Below are 16,499 nucleotides of genomic sequence, written 5' to 3'. Positions count from 1 at the left end.
GGTTAAACATGCATTTGAGCATGAGATATGTTAAGTTACTGCACTGTAAACATATTTAAAATTGCAGTTTCCTCATATCTGGTTAAGTGCACGGTCCTATATGTGGCCCTGTGGTAGTGTCGATTAAAAATGTGGCCCCCTCCAGCATTTAAGTTGCCCATCCCTGCTCTTAAAGATTTAATATTCAGGGACCTTTTGCTCCTGATGCTGTTTGACTGAGGATCTTTTTGGTCCATCCACTCAGTTAACACAACAATCTAGCAAGATGCAAGCCATACTGGGCATGCATCAAAACATAGCATCGTAAAATAACACATGCCATTGTGTCAGGTCTTTTTTTCCCACAAGTCTCCTGAAAAGCTGAATTACTTTCACATGTTATGACTTGCTGGTCTTGTTGCTCACAGTGTGAACACACAATAAGAGTCACTCATTGAAGCACTGTGGACCTTTTTTATTGTTGATTTGCAGCTCCTGCTAATGTCTGTATGCTTGTTTGTGTTTTTGTCTCAGCTGTATTTATAGCAAGCTACAGAGATATGTCACTGGTCCAAGTGAATGTTTACATTTTCTAATTTTGGGGGAAGTAAAATTGGATGGCTGAAGGGAGTTTTTAATTCTGTTTACATTTGTTGTGCCTGCATTGTTTAAATAATTTTAAAACAATGTTAAAATGTTTCTGTTTAGTGTTTATTGGGTTTATTCCAGCTGCTTCTCTGCTGGTAGGTTGATGTTAAAATCCCGGGGAGATGAAAGGGTTTGGTTACCAAAGTTATCAGAGAGGACAGTTAACAGTGTCATATATCATTCTCATAATAATCCTGTCAGCACCTATCAGCTCTTAAGTAACATGTCTGGTTCACTGCAGTTTACAGGAAGGATGTGACCTCGATAGCATGCACATTCTGTCTGACACTCATTGTTGCAGTAAACCACAGTTATCCTGTCAGCTCTAGTCAGCATGTCAAAGACAGACAAGTGGTAACAATTTCTGTCCTTTGTTGTTGCCTTAATTTATTTTTTGGTTGATTTGCTCAGAACTGTCCAAGGTGTGTGCTGCTAACACTTTAATACTCAAAAGTTTCAAATGTAACTGAGGCTTTGGCTTCTGATTGTTGTCTAAGAGTCAGTAACAATTGGATTATATGGTTTGGGTTTTCTGGACCTGCCGACAAAAACAGGCCAGTCTACTTTTGATTCAGTTATCATTTTATGCTCTATAGCAGGGATGGGCAACTGGAGGCCTGGGGGCCGCATACGGCCCTCACCCTCACTTGAAGTGGTCCTCAGTACAACTACATGCATTTGAGCATGAAATCTTAAAAGTGCTGTGTAAAAATGCACAAAATTACTTCTTGCAATTAATGTTGGTCTGCTGTTGTTGCACTGAAAAAAAAAAGAAATCACAGTAAGTGGTTATTTTTTTATTTGCTTCAAACCTTTTGTATTCCTATTTATACTGTTAACCCTTTATCGGGCAAAGAACCTTATTTGGTAACTTCAGCGGATATCCAAAATGAGGTCCCCATGTCTCTCTGTGAGGTCGTAGAACCAAACAGATTTTGGGTAATATTTTGAGAAAAAAGTTGCAAATTTACTAGATTTAAGTGGTAAATCTACAAGAAATAAAGTCACAGATTTAAGAGATTTAAAGTGGCAAATCTGCGCGAAAAAAGTCACATATTTAAGTGGGAAAAAAACTACTTTTTTCTCGCAGATTCACCACTTTAAATCTCATAAATCTGCTTCTTTTTATGCTTTCTCGTAGATTTGCCACTTTAATCTTGTAAACTTTTTTCTCAAAATATTACCCCCCTCCCCTGGGTCCGTATGTTTTTTACACATTCCACATTCTGGCTGTATGTAATATCCTCCAATATTCTCTAGGGTTGAAATTTGGAATTTGCAAGTATTTCAATGAGTGCCCTATTAAGGGTTAAACATGCATTTGAGCATGAGATATGTTAAGTTACTGCACTGTTAATATATTTAAAATTGCAGTTTCAGCATTTAAGTTGCCCATCCCTGCTCTATAGTAACCATGTCTGAGTCTGAGTCTATTTCAGAAAGAACAACATGAAAGTTCATTCTTGACCCTAGAAACAGTTGTCTGACTCAAGGCCCACTTACTAGCTTTCGGACACACCTCATAGTTTTCCTCAGGGCATGTAGTTTAGTCAATCGACTGAGGAAACAGTGAATTTAAAAGCTCTGGAAAAAGCTACTTAGTGTTTCAAGTCAACTGCTCTAAAGCCAAAGCACCATGGACTGTTTAATTACAGAAGAAACTCCTCAATTTATCTTGAAGGTACAAAGTCACCAGTTTGTTTGGTGCATGGATGTGTTTTTCATACATTTGTGCAAAAATTGTGTGCCATCATTGTGTGAACAGCCGTGTGTGTTGGATTGGACGGTTTTCTGTTACCCATTAACACTGCATAGGAGATCCAAAGGAACTCACAAGCTTAAATGTTTTTGGACAACCCAAACCTTTTTGTGTTACTTCAGTATTATATTTTATACTTTTTTATGGTTGAAAGATCGACTATTTGATTGATGCTTTTGGTTTTGTCAGGAAAATGCTTTATACTTGCTCTGTTCATATAATTTAATTTACATTAGTTTGGATGCAGCAAAACCAGTGTATTAGGCAAACTAGGAAATATAATTAACACTGGAAAGAAAAAATATCACAGATGACAAAAATGTACATCCTGAATATCACTTTGTAAGCTATTAGCTGTAGACAGTAATTATTGCTGCTTAATGAACTTTGATTAGTAAATACTGGGACTCAAATATGGGTACGACCAATATTCAAATGTACTGATATCTGGTCATCATGGTCCACCTTTGGGCCCTACAGTCCTTTCAACAGGTCTGGTCTAAATGGTCTAAATGCCTGTTTTGGGTTTGTTATCAGCCACAAAACCTATATTTAACTCACCATCACTGTTTTTCACTCAGAAATGCCAAACCTCACACGCTTCATCTCTGCACCTGTCCAGAAGTTGGAAATGTTTTTAAATCTGTTGAATGATCTGGTTTTCTGTTTTACTCTGTACAAAATGTTTCTTAATGTCTTAGTGTTCATTGAAGAGCCATACCGTTATTTCACCATGTCTGGGTTCCAAGTCACTGAATGTCCTGGCAGACTGACTGGTCTCATCATTCCCTTCAGGTGATAACGGCGAGTCAGTGTTTCATATAGCCTGGCTGAATGCACTGGATAATATCGCCTGTGGGCCTTTTCAAAATTGTGATTAAATGGAAATGTAAGGGAGGGACGGGGGTGCTACTTGTAAATATGATTTCAAATAAACACATTGGGATTGTATTTGATAACGTGTTCTTAAATCATTCACAGTCATGTTTGTTTGATTGATTGATTGATTGATTTTATTTGACCATTCTTGATATAAAAATATGAAACAGCATCCTGTGCTATACATTATATAAATAAATAAAATTAGTAAGGGATGACACAATAAAGCCCTAAGGTTTATTTCCACTGTGGTCCCTATAGGACAGGAGACAGGGGCAAGTAGCAGCATATCATACATACACCAAACATGTATCATTCATACATACATACATACATCAATCATTCATAAGACAACATAAAAACATAAATTACAGTTTCAAATATACATGACAAATACAAATTTATTGATTAACACAGATCATAGAGAGTCATGTAAACATTTTTAATGTATCAGTAATAAACTGATAATAGAAAAAACATGTATAACATCAACAAGTTATAATGACAATAACAAAAATAATAAAAAAAAAAAAAAAATGAACATGATATAAAAGTGTATTTGTGTGTGAACTAGAATTTTAAAACAGCAGTTAAATGGACTTTTAGATTTTCTGATTTTTTGAAACATTTTATAGAGATGGAGTTCTTTGCCAGATGGGAAAAGGTATTCCATAATTCAGTCTCCATAAATTGAACAATAAATTGACCTTTGCATGTAATTAATCTTGGAGGATGAAGATCTAAAGATTGACGCTTTGGATAAGAGTAAACCTGAGAATTAAATTTAAAATAAGTCTTAAAGTGCTCTGGAAAGTTTTCATGATCTGAATATAGCTTAAAAATAAAAACACATATTTGAGAAATATTGATGTCATGAACAGTGAGTATCTGAAGAAGTGAAATGAAAAAGAGGTACAGATGAGTCATGAGACTCCTAACAAAACGTTTCTGAAGAACCAAAATTCTGTGGAGTGTAGTAGGAAAAGTGCTTGCCCAAACTATAAAACAATATGAAAGATATGGATAAATCAAACTATAATAAAGTGTACGAAGACAGTTTACCAGATTAACTTTATCTGATTAAACTTATCACTGCAGTAGCTTTGTTGTAGGAATTGAACTGATAGCTAATTCCCAGCAAGCTTGCCCACTCTCACCTGGAAGTGAGGTTATTAAGCACGTCAGCCTGACGCCCACCACCCTGAGCCCTTATCACCTGCACTTTGCTACCAGCTATTAGTCATTAATGAGTAAAATATAAATCTGATCCAACTCCACCAAGCTCTGGACTCGGCATCTGTTTCTCTCGAGCAAAAGGTAATGAGACCATGTCTGTCATATACAACTAGCATTTACTGTGAGTTGCTTGATGTGCAAACATTTAATATTTTATGTTAAAATAGGAGAGTGATTGCATTGTACTGCCATTGCTAGTAGCTGCAGGTACAACAACAATTATTTTTTTTATTATTGACTATTTTAACTATTATGTGGTTGAATAATCAATAATTGTTTAGCATTTAGAATGTTCAGAAATAGTATCAAATGTCCAACAAAATACATCAGACTGAAGCGATGTAATTGCTTTTCTGAAATATCTAAAGCCATATAATTGATTTATAGGAAATATGAATTGTTCTAGCAGTAGCTGCATGACATCTGCTTTTTTAATGTATTTTATCATCATCTCATGTGAGTGTTTTATGATCTTATTGCTGCAGCACCAAACTGGTTGACTCGTCACAGAACACAATGGCAAAACTCCTCACAGGTAAATATGTCCATTTGTTTAAGTTTTTCAGTTTAATATGAAAGTCATGTAACTTCATACAGATATAGGCCTAGCATATGTTTTTTCAAGCTCAAAGAGAGAGAGAGAGAGAGAGAGAGAGAGAGAGAGAGAGAGATTAAACATTTAGACTTAAATGTATTACTTATTTATTTAGTGGTTAATGTATTAATTCAGTCAGTAATTCAATCATAAATTCACCAAGCAGAGTTAGCAGACCAAAGCATAAAACTGAGTAAATCACTATTCTAACTCCTCTGGTTTGAGATCTTTAAATTAAATTAATTAAATTAGTTAAATACATTTTGATCGATTCTGTCTGATCCACATCAGGCAACATTTATTTTATCTATGTAATGTTGCAAAATTTTAAATGTGTCCAGGCAACTCTATTGATATACCTCCAGTAACTAATTAGATGATTTTTCACATTAAAATGATGCAAATATAAGATTTACTAACTAACTAAAATAGCTGAAATGGCTAAAATAACTCTCAGTGACGAAAACATTTAACTCTGGGGAATTTTTTTATTTTCAAAAAAGATAAATATATTAAATTTGAAGCATTCATTATGTTCCTAAAACATCATTATTTATTGACCAAGTTTATGATAAAAAATAAAAGCAATTATAAAAGATTGGGATAAAGATCAATCTTTTTTTTTTTTTTTTAAGTTTCTATTGTTACCATATATTTTCCTATTTTTCTGTTCTGGCTGTCATGGAGTTAATAGTTTAAATATGGAAATGGCTGAATTATACATTCAAGATATGTATGCCTTTTTATGTTTGTTTTTTCTTTGTAGGGGCGATTTGGGGGTTCAGGTTTCTTACCGTCCATCTGGGTTTAAAAAAAAAAAAAAAAAAAAAAAAAAAAGGAAAAAACTCATCCGATATTGTTTAAAATTTCCATATCTATTGCTTCTTTCAACCACTTTATTATAGTTGGTTGTTGTTTGGCACATCAGGATCTTGTTGATTCTTTTATTTTTACTTTTCTTGGACATATATTTATTTATTTAATCTTTGTGTTGTTTGTTTTTTGCAGCTTTGGGCATTCTGCTCACTTTGCACATCGGTAAGCATTAGTTTTGTACAGCCATTGACTCTTCTTCAAGCTAATATCATCAAAGTAAAGAACAAATACAGGTGAAGTCTCATTAATAATTCCCTACTTTTGTCCCTCAGCCTCATCCAATAAACTGGTGTGCCACATGACCAACTGGGCCCAGTACAGGCCCAGTATTGCCAAATTTACAGCTGACAACATCGACCCCTTCCTGTGCACACACGTCATCTACGCTCTGTCCACCATCAACAGCTTCAACCAGATCACCCCCATCGAGTGGAATGATGAGCAGCAGTTCATCAGGCTCAACAACTTGAAGAATGCGTGAGTTCATATGTCCTTAATATCCATTTTAAAGCCAAAACAAGATCAGCTCTGTGTTTCCTCCAGAGCTGTATTCTTGTCTGGGTGGAATGGATTTAGAACAATATAAAACCAACATTTTAATGTACACACTAAATATGTTGAGTCATCATGTGAAATGTGGCAACATGTACAGTCAAGTTCTATTTTTGAACAACATGAAAGATTTCACTTTATTACATGATGACTTAACATAATAAAATGTGAAAAGGTTAACCTATTCAGCATAATGACTGCAGGTGTTGCTGAAATAAATGCAAATAAAAAACATAAAAAATGAAGGAGTTTACTGGATGCCGTGACATCTTTGCAGTTCTACCAACTGGAAAAGGGCTTTGATTGTTATTAAGGAAACATATGATTACCATTTTCATGCTTGATCATGTCTCCTAAGTGATATTTTTGGTATTCGTCACACAGACTTTGTACACAATGTAACCACCATTAAAAAAGGTTAAAAACACAAAGACTTTGAGGAACACCATAGAAAAATCCACGCTGTGATTTGATGTTTAAGACTTGACATTTTGAAGATTTCTGTAAAAAAATAATGGGAGCACTTCTGTTCTGGAAACTGCCAGCCCAATCTTACTCCCAACTCGTTAAATCCAGATGCTCTTTCAATGTCCTTGGCCTGTGATAGAAAGGCCTTTTAGCATGTGTATGAGATGCATCGGCCATTCCATTAACTGAAATATAAACTCAACTGTGTTAATATTTTATGCTTGGATTAAATTAATAGTGCAAGAGCAGATGGAAGGTGAGGTGGATGGGTCAAAAAAACTTTGGGAGAAACCAAGAGTGAAACCAAGAGTTATTTGGGAACAACCTGGATTCTTGTTTCTGGTGATTAAAAACAAAAGTCATTGTTTTCTAAGCCCAACCCTGTTCTTTTAACCTAACCTTAGTCAAGTGGTTTTATTTACCAAAACTTAACCATTTCCTGTGAACACAGTAAGTTATTCTGAAAAGCCACTATACACGTAACTAGCACATACCTACCAAGTATCGCATTTTGGCCGAGAAAGTCCCGTATTTACCGTTCTTTCCCGCCATCCTCCTGTATTAATATTTTTCCCGTAAATCTCCCGTATTTTAACCGGGCCCGGGCCGAGTAAAAAGAAAAAAAAACATTCCCAGTCTGAGCTCTATTACTAGCCTCGCAATAACTGCCACCTGCAGTAGCTACTACAGGTACTGTAAGTGGCTGTTGTCTCGAGGTTAGTGTGTGACGTCAGATGAGTGACAACCATAGACTGTATAAATAATGAACGTGGCGCATTTCCGGCGGCAAACCTGGTAGAGCTCATATAAAAAGAGGCTCAGTCCTCGTGAGTGGGCGGCACTGGTTCGAATCTGGCTCGGAGCACTTTCCCTCTGTCTTCCCCTTTCACTCTGAATATCTCTCTATCAATAAAGCTATACAATGGCCAAAAAATATCTTTAAAATAAATAATGGACGTAGTCACTGGGACGTCACCCATAGTGTTCTGACTAACTGATGAATCCAGGTGTATCTGATTATTGTTGCTGTGACAACTGAGGTCAGGCTCACCTGGATGAATCAGTTTGTCCAATAATGGCAGACAGGAAACAAAGGAGCTGGCTGAAGTTCAGGAAGTAGTGCAGCTGTGCATAAAGCCAACTGTAGTTTATAAGTGGTTGACAAGTGGTGATTTTAGCTTTCTTGTACACCTGTCTTAAAATGTAAGGGATAATGGGTTGGGGTGGTGGGACTGCTCGCGGCGGGCGCCGGAAAATTTCCCTTATTTTAAAATCCAAAACTTGACAGGTATGCACTAGCAGAAAGTGTCTTATCGTCCACAACACGTCCAAAACTGAAGCAAAGAGCTTCCGTGGGTGTTAGTGTCTCACACCAAGGGCCCTGACAAAGCATAATTATCTAACGCATTGTAATGAGAATGCATTAAAACTGCTGAGAGCCTTATTGTGAATACACAAAGGAAAGCCATTCATCCTCTGAAGGTACTCAGTCGCTAGTTTGTGGTAGAAAAGTTTCATGAGGCTGTGATTATCCTAGAGGTCACATCAGGCTTTTTATAGTGGAGTCAAGTTTTCAAAAATGCTTTCACTAAGGAAATTCCTACTATGGGGACAAACATCATCCTAGTCGTCTCCCTGGATATGCCCCTTTGCACAAGAGTCTTAACAAAGTCCTCTAACATTTTAACTGTATTTAATCAGCCAACAACAATTTCAATTCTTCCAAGGCAGTGAGTTAAGTGGTAAAATATAGAGTCATGTCATCAGTATAGGTTTGACTTGAAATGTTTTTATTGTTTAATGATGTGATGATGACCTCTCTTCCTGTGCTGTTAGTAATCCTGCACTGAAGACTCTGCTGTCTGTTGGAGGCACAACCAATGGAATCAGCCCGTAAGTTCATAATATTACACCAATCTTCCTCCATATCCTTGGCATACATTCAACTCAGACACATTCCTCTGGTGCTGTATTACCAAAATGGAAACAGCACGATTTTTTTTGTTTACACTTCGCACCAGATTCATCGCCATGGTTGCCAGGCCTGAGAGTCGTGCGAGCTTCATCAAGTCGGCAATCAGCTACCTGCGCACCCATAACTTTGATGGGCTGAACTTGGCCTGGGAATATCCTGGACACAATGGCAGCCCATCAAATGACAAGGAGAGGTTCACCCTGCTGGTCACGGTATAACATCATTCTGATCCTCACAATTACTGTTCAAAGTACCTGGTTACAATAGCATAAGAGGCAATCTGTCTAAAAAAGAAAAAAGAAAAAGAGCATTCCATTTAGTTTTCAGTCTATTGATCTTATTGTATTTGTGCCATCCATGTGGGCATTTGCATTGCTTTCTGCCTCACAGTGGCTTTAACCCATTAAGGCCTAAAGCGCCTGGAAAAAAATGTCTGGAAAACCTATGGGCGATTTTCAAATGACCACCGAAAACCTGAAGTTTTTCTGGAAATTCAACACCTACTAAATAATAGATTTTTCAGCCTCTGTAGCAGATAAAAATGAAATTTGAAAAGTATTTGAGAGCTTATACCCGTGGCTTTCATACAAAGTTTAGTTTATTTGTCCACACCTTCAATAAAGTTTTTAAAAAAATCAACAAACTCAGCAAATGTTACATTTGACTGAATAAAAAATCCTATGCATAATACTAATACATGCCCATTAGCAAGATGCAAACATGATATAACCATTGGAAGAAATAGACATAGTTCTCATTAGCCAATTATTATTCTCAAATAATAATTATCATAATAATAATAAATAATAATAATACATTTTATATATTGCACTTTTCAGGGTACTCAACGACGCATAAAGTAATATAAGACATAAACAGTCATGATTTCTTATATCATCATCACAATCAATTAGCCTATTATTATTATTAATAATATTAATATATTATTAATAATATTATTATTATCTCCAGGTGGCCACAAATCTGTCTGTTCTTCGGTGAAAATATGTCGTCTAAAAACATATTCCTCATCCATAAATGCCGGTCGATTGGTTCCGAGGGTTCAGCAATTAAATCATCGGCGCTGTTTTCATCAGATCGCTTCCGTCACTTACTTCTGAGCTCCTCCGCTATAGTCGTCTTCCGTCATGATTTCAAAGTTCTGGAAAAGTCTGATATTGTATTGCAACACTCCCACATGTATTCTGATCATGATTCTGATGCATTTCATTGGCCAAGAGACCGAAAATAGGTGGAAAAAAATACAAATACTACCAAATGACATATCCGCTGTCCCGGCCTTAATGGTAGAGTGACGCAACAGCGCTCCCGGTTTTAATGGTAGAAATGCGGTAATGCTTTCCCGGCGTCAATGGGTTAAAGACATAAACAAAACAACAACATAAATAACCTCCAGCTCACTGAGGCTACAGCATTTTTCAAATACTAAAAACCTACTCTGTTGTTTTTTTTGATACTATGTGAGGAAACGTATGAACAAATGAACAAGTCTACAGCCAGGCTAGTGTGAAGCTTTACATTGTTACTTTGAGCTAAATACTAATGTCACAAAGTTAACATGATCACAATAGCAATACTAACCTGCTGACCCTGATAGAATTTGTCATGTTTCCATCGCAGTTAACATGTTAGCATTTTAGCATTTTAACATTTGCTAATTAGCTCAGAGTGCATTTGAACTTCAGGCAAGTCATTAGTTATGCATGTATTTGGTCATACACTAAAATATTGAACAAATGTAACTTTTGATGTGATGGTGGCACTGCATGAAAAGTCAACACCATGGCAACCCATCCAGTAGTTTTTTAGATATTTCCATGTGGAAAAACATGAAGGCCTGACCAACCAAAAAAATCAATGCATGTGTTTCACCAATAATTACTGGCTAAAGGAAAAATGACAATCCACTTATTGAAGATTTTTAAAGTGTGACCAACTGTATGAAAAGAGGAATGCAATGTAAATGTTCAAGTTATACAATGAATGACTGAACAAACAATGCTGTAGATAAAAACAAAGAGATGTAGAGGATCTGAGGTGTTTTGTCCATTCTGCCTACAGGAGATGTCCAAGGCCTTTGAGGACGATGCCAGGGACAACAGGAAGACTCAGCTGCTGCTGTCAGCCAACGTTGCCAGTTTAGTTCCCACCATCATCAGAGCCTATGAGGTCGAAAAGATTGCAGTGTAAGTTCCAGTTCAATGGACTCAGTGTGTCTGCTCAGAAAAACAAGGTATCCAGAAGAGTACAGCTTTTGCATCATCAGTAACAGTATTCACTGATTAGACAGACAGAGAGGTCACTGGACTTGTACCTTTAGCAATAGAAACTATTATACTGCAGATTTAAACCTTTTTAACCCTTTTAAAACCAACAGTCACCTTGACTTCATCAATGTCATGACCTATGACTTCCATGGACACTGGGAGACAGCCACTGGACACAACAGCCCACTGTACCAGAGCTCTGAGGACTCTGGCTCACACATTCATCATAATATAGTAAGATGCATACAAAAACCCATATCTGACTGCAAACTTCTACAAACACTCTTTGACTTTACTCTCTGTGTTCGATTGACTGTGTATTTATTGTATGTTTCAGTGGTATCACAAATTCTTTGGTCATTCATTTTGGTCATTTTGGGACATTTTGTGTCTTTTTTGGTCAATTTGTGTCTTTTTGTGGTCATTTTTTTTGTCATTTTGTGGTCAATTTGAGTCCTTTTTTGTTTAATATAATGTAATTTTTTGGTCATTTTGTGTCTTTTTTTTGATCATTTTGTGGTTAATTTTATTCTTTTTTGGGTAATTTTGTGGCTTTTCTGACGAATCCCAAAATAGCAAGTTATTACTTTCCAAGGAGTCTCTGGCTTGAATCTGACTGTTACACACTCAGGAGGTCAAAATGAACCTTTAAACTTATGCAAAGGACTTAGATTAAAAGTAACAAAATATAAAAAATATATATAAATGCACAGACAGAGAGATGTTTTAGTTGTTGTCTGCTTCATTATTTGCCCAAAATTTGTCGTATCAACTGAGTTTGTATGATCTGAACTGTGCGCCTGAGATTCTATTCAGTGAGCGGGGGTTGAGGACGACATGCATGTTAAATTGGGGGTCGCGACTCAAAAAGGTTGAGAACTGCTGACCTAAACAATGAGATCAAGGTTAAAAGTTGGCTGTTTATTTACAGTTGGCTGGCAACCTTTTAATGTTAATGTCAAGATTATTAAGTTAAGTTTTATACTGTTTGTTACTTTTGTTAGAACTCTTCAGTATCCTACTGGCTTGCTCTGAAAGCACCAGCTGAGAAGCTGCTCCTGGGTTTCCCCACCTATGGAAGAACTTACCACCTCAGCACCGCTGCTACGGCCCTGGGAGCCCCAGCTAATGGCCCCGCAGTAGCCGGACCCTACACTCGCACAGCTGGCTTTTGGTCCTACTATGAGGTACTGCACATCCATAAAATATTCAGTTGTCTTTGTGCTGTAACTCATTATTTATTATTTTCCCAATAATGGCCACTGGGGTTAAAAAAAAATCCATTACTTGACCATTTAAGGAGGTTCTAAAAGACACCTATGGAACTCCTCTCTATACTTAAACATATGTAAAGTTTGACTTCACTGTAACAACATTTCTCATCACCTACATGATGTGCGATCATTTACATTTGATCAGCAAGAAAATACACCTCTGGAGAAGTAAACAGTGAATGTTCACCTCAGATTAGAATATCTCCCTCCCAAACCCTGTGCTGTTAGATCTAACTCTGTTCATGTTGCTTTCTTACCAGATCTGTGACATCACCACCAGTGCTACTGATGAATGGATCCCTGAACAGGAGGTTCCATATTCCCACTTTGGAAGTTCCTGGGTGGGCTATGACAACATGCGCAGCTATTCTTCCAAGGTAAACAGCACCATTATTATCTGCAGACATATTTATGTAATTTGTAGTGGAGTTACTACCTCTCTTGAGTGAGAAAATGAATCAAAGAGCACGGTGATGTTCCTTTTAGTTTTCTTTATTATCAGATCTCAAATTACACTGCCTAGGTACAGCGGGGAGAACACTTGATGTCCCTCTCCAACAAAAGCCCTTAGTTCTCTCTTTTTCTGTCTGTGTCAGGGCATTTAAACAATTCTGTAACCCAGACTTGTAACATCCCACACCTCCAACGTACGGAGCACGTTTTCCTTGCACACGCACGCTACTAGATCTACTTTTAACTAGGGCCGGGACTGTTTATATTCTGCTTCCAAACGCCTCTAATATCTGACAAACCCTAGACCTTGTAGCACGTAATTTCTGGTTTAAACCGGCTGTTACATAATTAGGAGGTCATACTGTGGCCCTTAAAGCAGAGGACTTATGATTAAAAGTAACCGAAAATATACCAAACATTGGACAAAGTTCCACTCACTTTATCCGTGATCAAATGTTAAATGTAAAAGTCTTGCCATAAAGGCCGTAGGTAGGGGTTGTAGAAAAAATAAAGTTAACAAGGCAAACACTGAGCTTACTAGGGGGACTGGGGGCATGCATTGCCATGGCTGGGCTTCAGCAAAGATCAGCACTCATAGGAAGGGAGAGCCAGGACACATTCTGAGAAGACAGCCATGTAAATCAAATAGATTTCTCATCTGTCTATGTATCCGGGTAAGAATGAACTACAAACACTGGCTAGTTATGTTTTTGACTTCATCAGAGAACCACCATGTTGAGTCAAGAATAGTAATAGTAGTAACGATAAGATAATTTACTTCACCACATGAACACAGCATTGACAGGGATCTGATGAGAAAGTCAATAATCTTGGCGTGGTTCAATATTTTTTGCATCACCAAAGCCACTTACATACACCTCAAAGAAAATACAGAGGTCTTTTCCTCTGTTGCCTCAATGGTGAGTACAACCATACTGGCCATTATGATGCCGTTTAATCCTCTGGGGACTATGATCACGCTGGCATGATCAGATAACGTGGCTTTTTAAAAGTGCCGTCATAAAAAAACAACTTTCTCCAGTTTTTTGTTTGACGTTCCGAGGTCATGTAAAACCAAAGTTATGATCGTTTTAATTTGATAGCACAAAAATACTTCTTCAAGTGTAAAAGTAGGATGGGACGAGGCAGGCGTGGCATTTTGTAAAAATGGAAAAAAGGGGTCTTATCATCTAACACTGTTCCTATAAATAAACATGTTTTTTATGGTAATTTTTTGTGTATAGTTTTATTATATTTGAATTTTATCTTTATATGTTCATATTTGTAACCTATGTTTACATTTTTCAGGTCTTAAACAGTTCATTGAGCATATTTGTGGTTTTTATTGTCATAAATAGTAAAATTTTATTTCAGATTTCATGATTTTTGTGTATTTTTGGGCTCAATATGTTAATAAAGTTGGTTAAAGTGAAAAAAAAAAAAAAAGTCAGGTCATGTTGAAGTTGTACTGAGGGTTAATCATCACATGTCACTGATGTGGTCGTCCTGTAGGTCCAGTGGATGACTGCCAACAACCTGGGAGGTGCTCATGTGTGGACTCTGGACATGGATGACTTTAGTGGATCCTTCTGCTCAGCTGGAGCTTATCCTCTTATCAACCACCTCAGGATGTCGATGGGTAAATACTGTAGCTCTCCTAAGTCACAAAGCCATTTCCACTTACTGTGATTGATCAATCAATTGTGATCTCAAACTAGCCTGGCTAACGCCAGACTACATCACAAATGAGATCTAGTCTGGCAACGAGCTATTCATTTCTCCGTAGAGGAGGTGTGGTTTACAATCCTCCAGAGCTGTTTATTGGGCGCTATGAATGTCTATCAAAAGCGTCTGTAGGTAGCTCTTAGCCAATCGTATCAGTTATACCAGATGACGTATGTAGAGCGACGGAAATTCGAGGAAGCATCAAGCATGATTATGATGTTTACATAGCCAGACTAGCTTCGACTTTGAGACTAAAATGCTCAATTCTGCTTCTGCAACGTTTTTCTGCAGCATGTTCTGACTTTGGCTGCTCACAGTCTACCGGCAGCGTTGGTGTGTGTGTGTGTGTGTGTGTGTGTTGCTGCTGCTTTGCTTCTCCAGTTCTCGCTTTCTGCAAGATTATTTATTTTTACGCCTTATTTCCCCTCATGTCATTCAGCCACACACATCCACTAATTTTATGGGCAATAGACAAGCTGCTGGCGGTCTCTCGGCGGCTACGCTGTCCCCCGGCTCGTAACGAGATCACCAGCGTTACAGCAGTGAGCGGTAGCGGGGCTAGTTGGTAGATTAGGCTTTGGCCAAATCCTGTCGGAAGCAAGGCTAAAACATCCTTTTTGGTGGTGAAACAGGAGTTTAAAGTCAAACGTTGTTCTTCTTTTAAAATAAACTTTGGCTCTAAACTGTCTAGAACACTTTCTACAGCTAGATCTAAAGAGAGCTTGGCGTCTCCTGCAGCCATGTTAGATCTGTAAGAAAACTACAAAACTACAAGCTTCCGTCTGTCCAGTAGTAAGCGTCATCGTCTTGCCGTCCCTCCCCGTTCTGTGATTGGATCCCTAAAACAGGGCTAAGAAACGGCCAAAGTTTCCAGACTGTTTGCAGGTTCGAAATGAAATCGAGCGTGCAAGGCAGTATGGGTAGAGCCAGGGTAATCTCAAACCTGAAAACAATGACAATTGGCTTCCTGTATTTGATAGGTTTTTAATAAAAACATGGTTTGTGTTTCAGGTTTGGTGCTGTTTGTGCCGTTGTCTTATTCCTGATTATTCTGATAACACCATTTCATTCCCCATGTCTGATTCTGCAGGCTTCCCCCCAAAGCCTACCACCACACCAGCCCCCACCACCACCAGAGACCCCATTGCAGAATTCTGCCGTGGCCGCCCCGATGGCCTGTATGAGAACCTCGCTGATAAGACCACCTACTTCCAGTGCTTCCAGGGAAACACCTACCTGCACCGCTGCCAGCCTGGCCTCATCTACTGGGACTCCTGCAAATGCTGCAACTGGCCCTGAGCCACAGACTGAAAATACACACCAAGTCCATGAACAGGGTGTGAGCTTGTGATTGTGATTCACTTGTTGCTGGGTTACAACAGGAACCCAAAGTAAATCAATGAGAAAATTGTTCTTTGCATCAGGCTTATTGTTTTCTTCAACAAAATAAATAAAACCATATTACATGACCTGATGAATGATATGCATTCTTGTGTCTTACAAAGAAATAGAACATTTAACTTGGCCCTTCACATAATAACATATTTATGTAGAGCATATATACATATATAATATTCTGCTTAATTCATTAATTCAGTCAGTCCAGTTTCGAGTGAACGTTACAAATCCATTATTTATGTCCATTTTCCAATTACACAACTCTGTTGTATTGTTCCCCATTCTCCATATACTTTCTAATAATGGTTGAGCTGTGACTAAAGATTTCTCTAGGATAAAAAACAAAACAAATTAAATCCACTATTATGTAGGGTTGTGTTTCAGGCAAGAATAT

General features: G+C 37.6%; 1 protein-coding gene across 1 annotated transcript; it reads left to right on the top strand.

Moving 5' to 3' along the window:
• Positions 1-5,017: 5,017 nt before the first annotated feature.
• On the top strand, positions 5,018-16,115 carry chia.1 (chitinase, acidic.1). The gene is made up of 11 exons (XM_059328420.1): positions 5,018-5,036; positions 6,105-6,134; positions 6,245-6,449; positions 8,829-8,885; positions 9,014-9,179; positions 11,050-11,174; positions 11,366-11,489; positions 12,260-12,442; positions 12,790-12,906; positions 14,495-14,621; positions 15,798-16,115. Exons 1-11 carry the CDS (start codon positions 5,018-5,020, stop codon positions 16,004-16,006), a joined length of 1,362 nt encoding a protein of 453 aa, XP_059184403.1. The 3' UTR covers positions 16,007-16,115.
• The last annotated feature ends 384 nt before the right edge of the window (positions 16,116-16,499 follow it).

This window comes from Centropristis striata, chromosome 3, assembly GCF_030273125.1.
Source record: "Centropristis striata isolate RG_2023a ecotype Rhode Island chromosome 3, C.striata_1.0, whole genome shotgun sequence".
Classification (NCBI taxonomy): domain Eukaryota; kingdom Metazoa; phylum Chordata; class Actinopteri; order Perciformes; family Serranidae; genus Centropristis; species Centropristis striata.
Note: the sequence above shows the minus strand (reverse complement) of the source record. Positions and strands in the feature narration are given on the sequence as shown.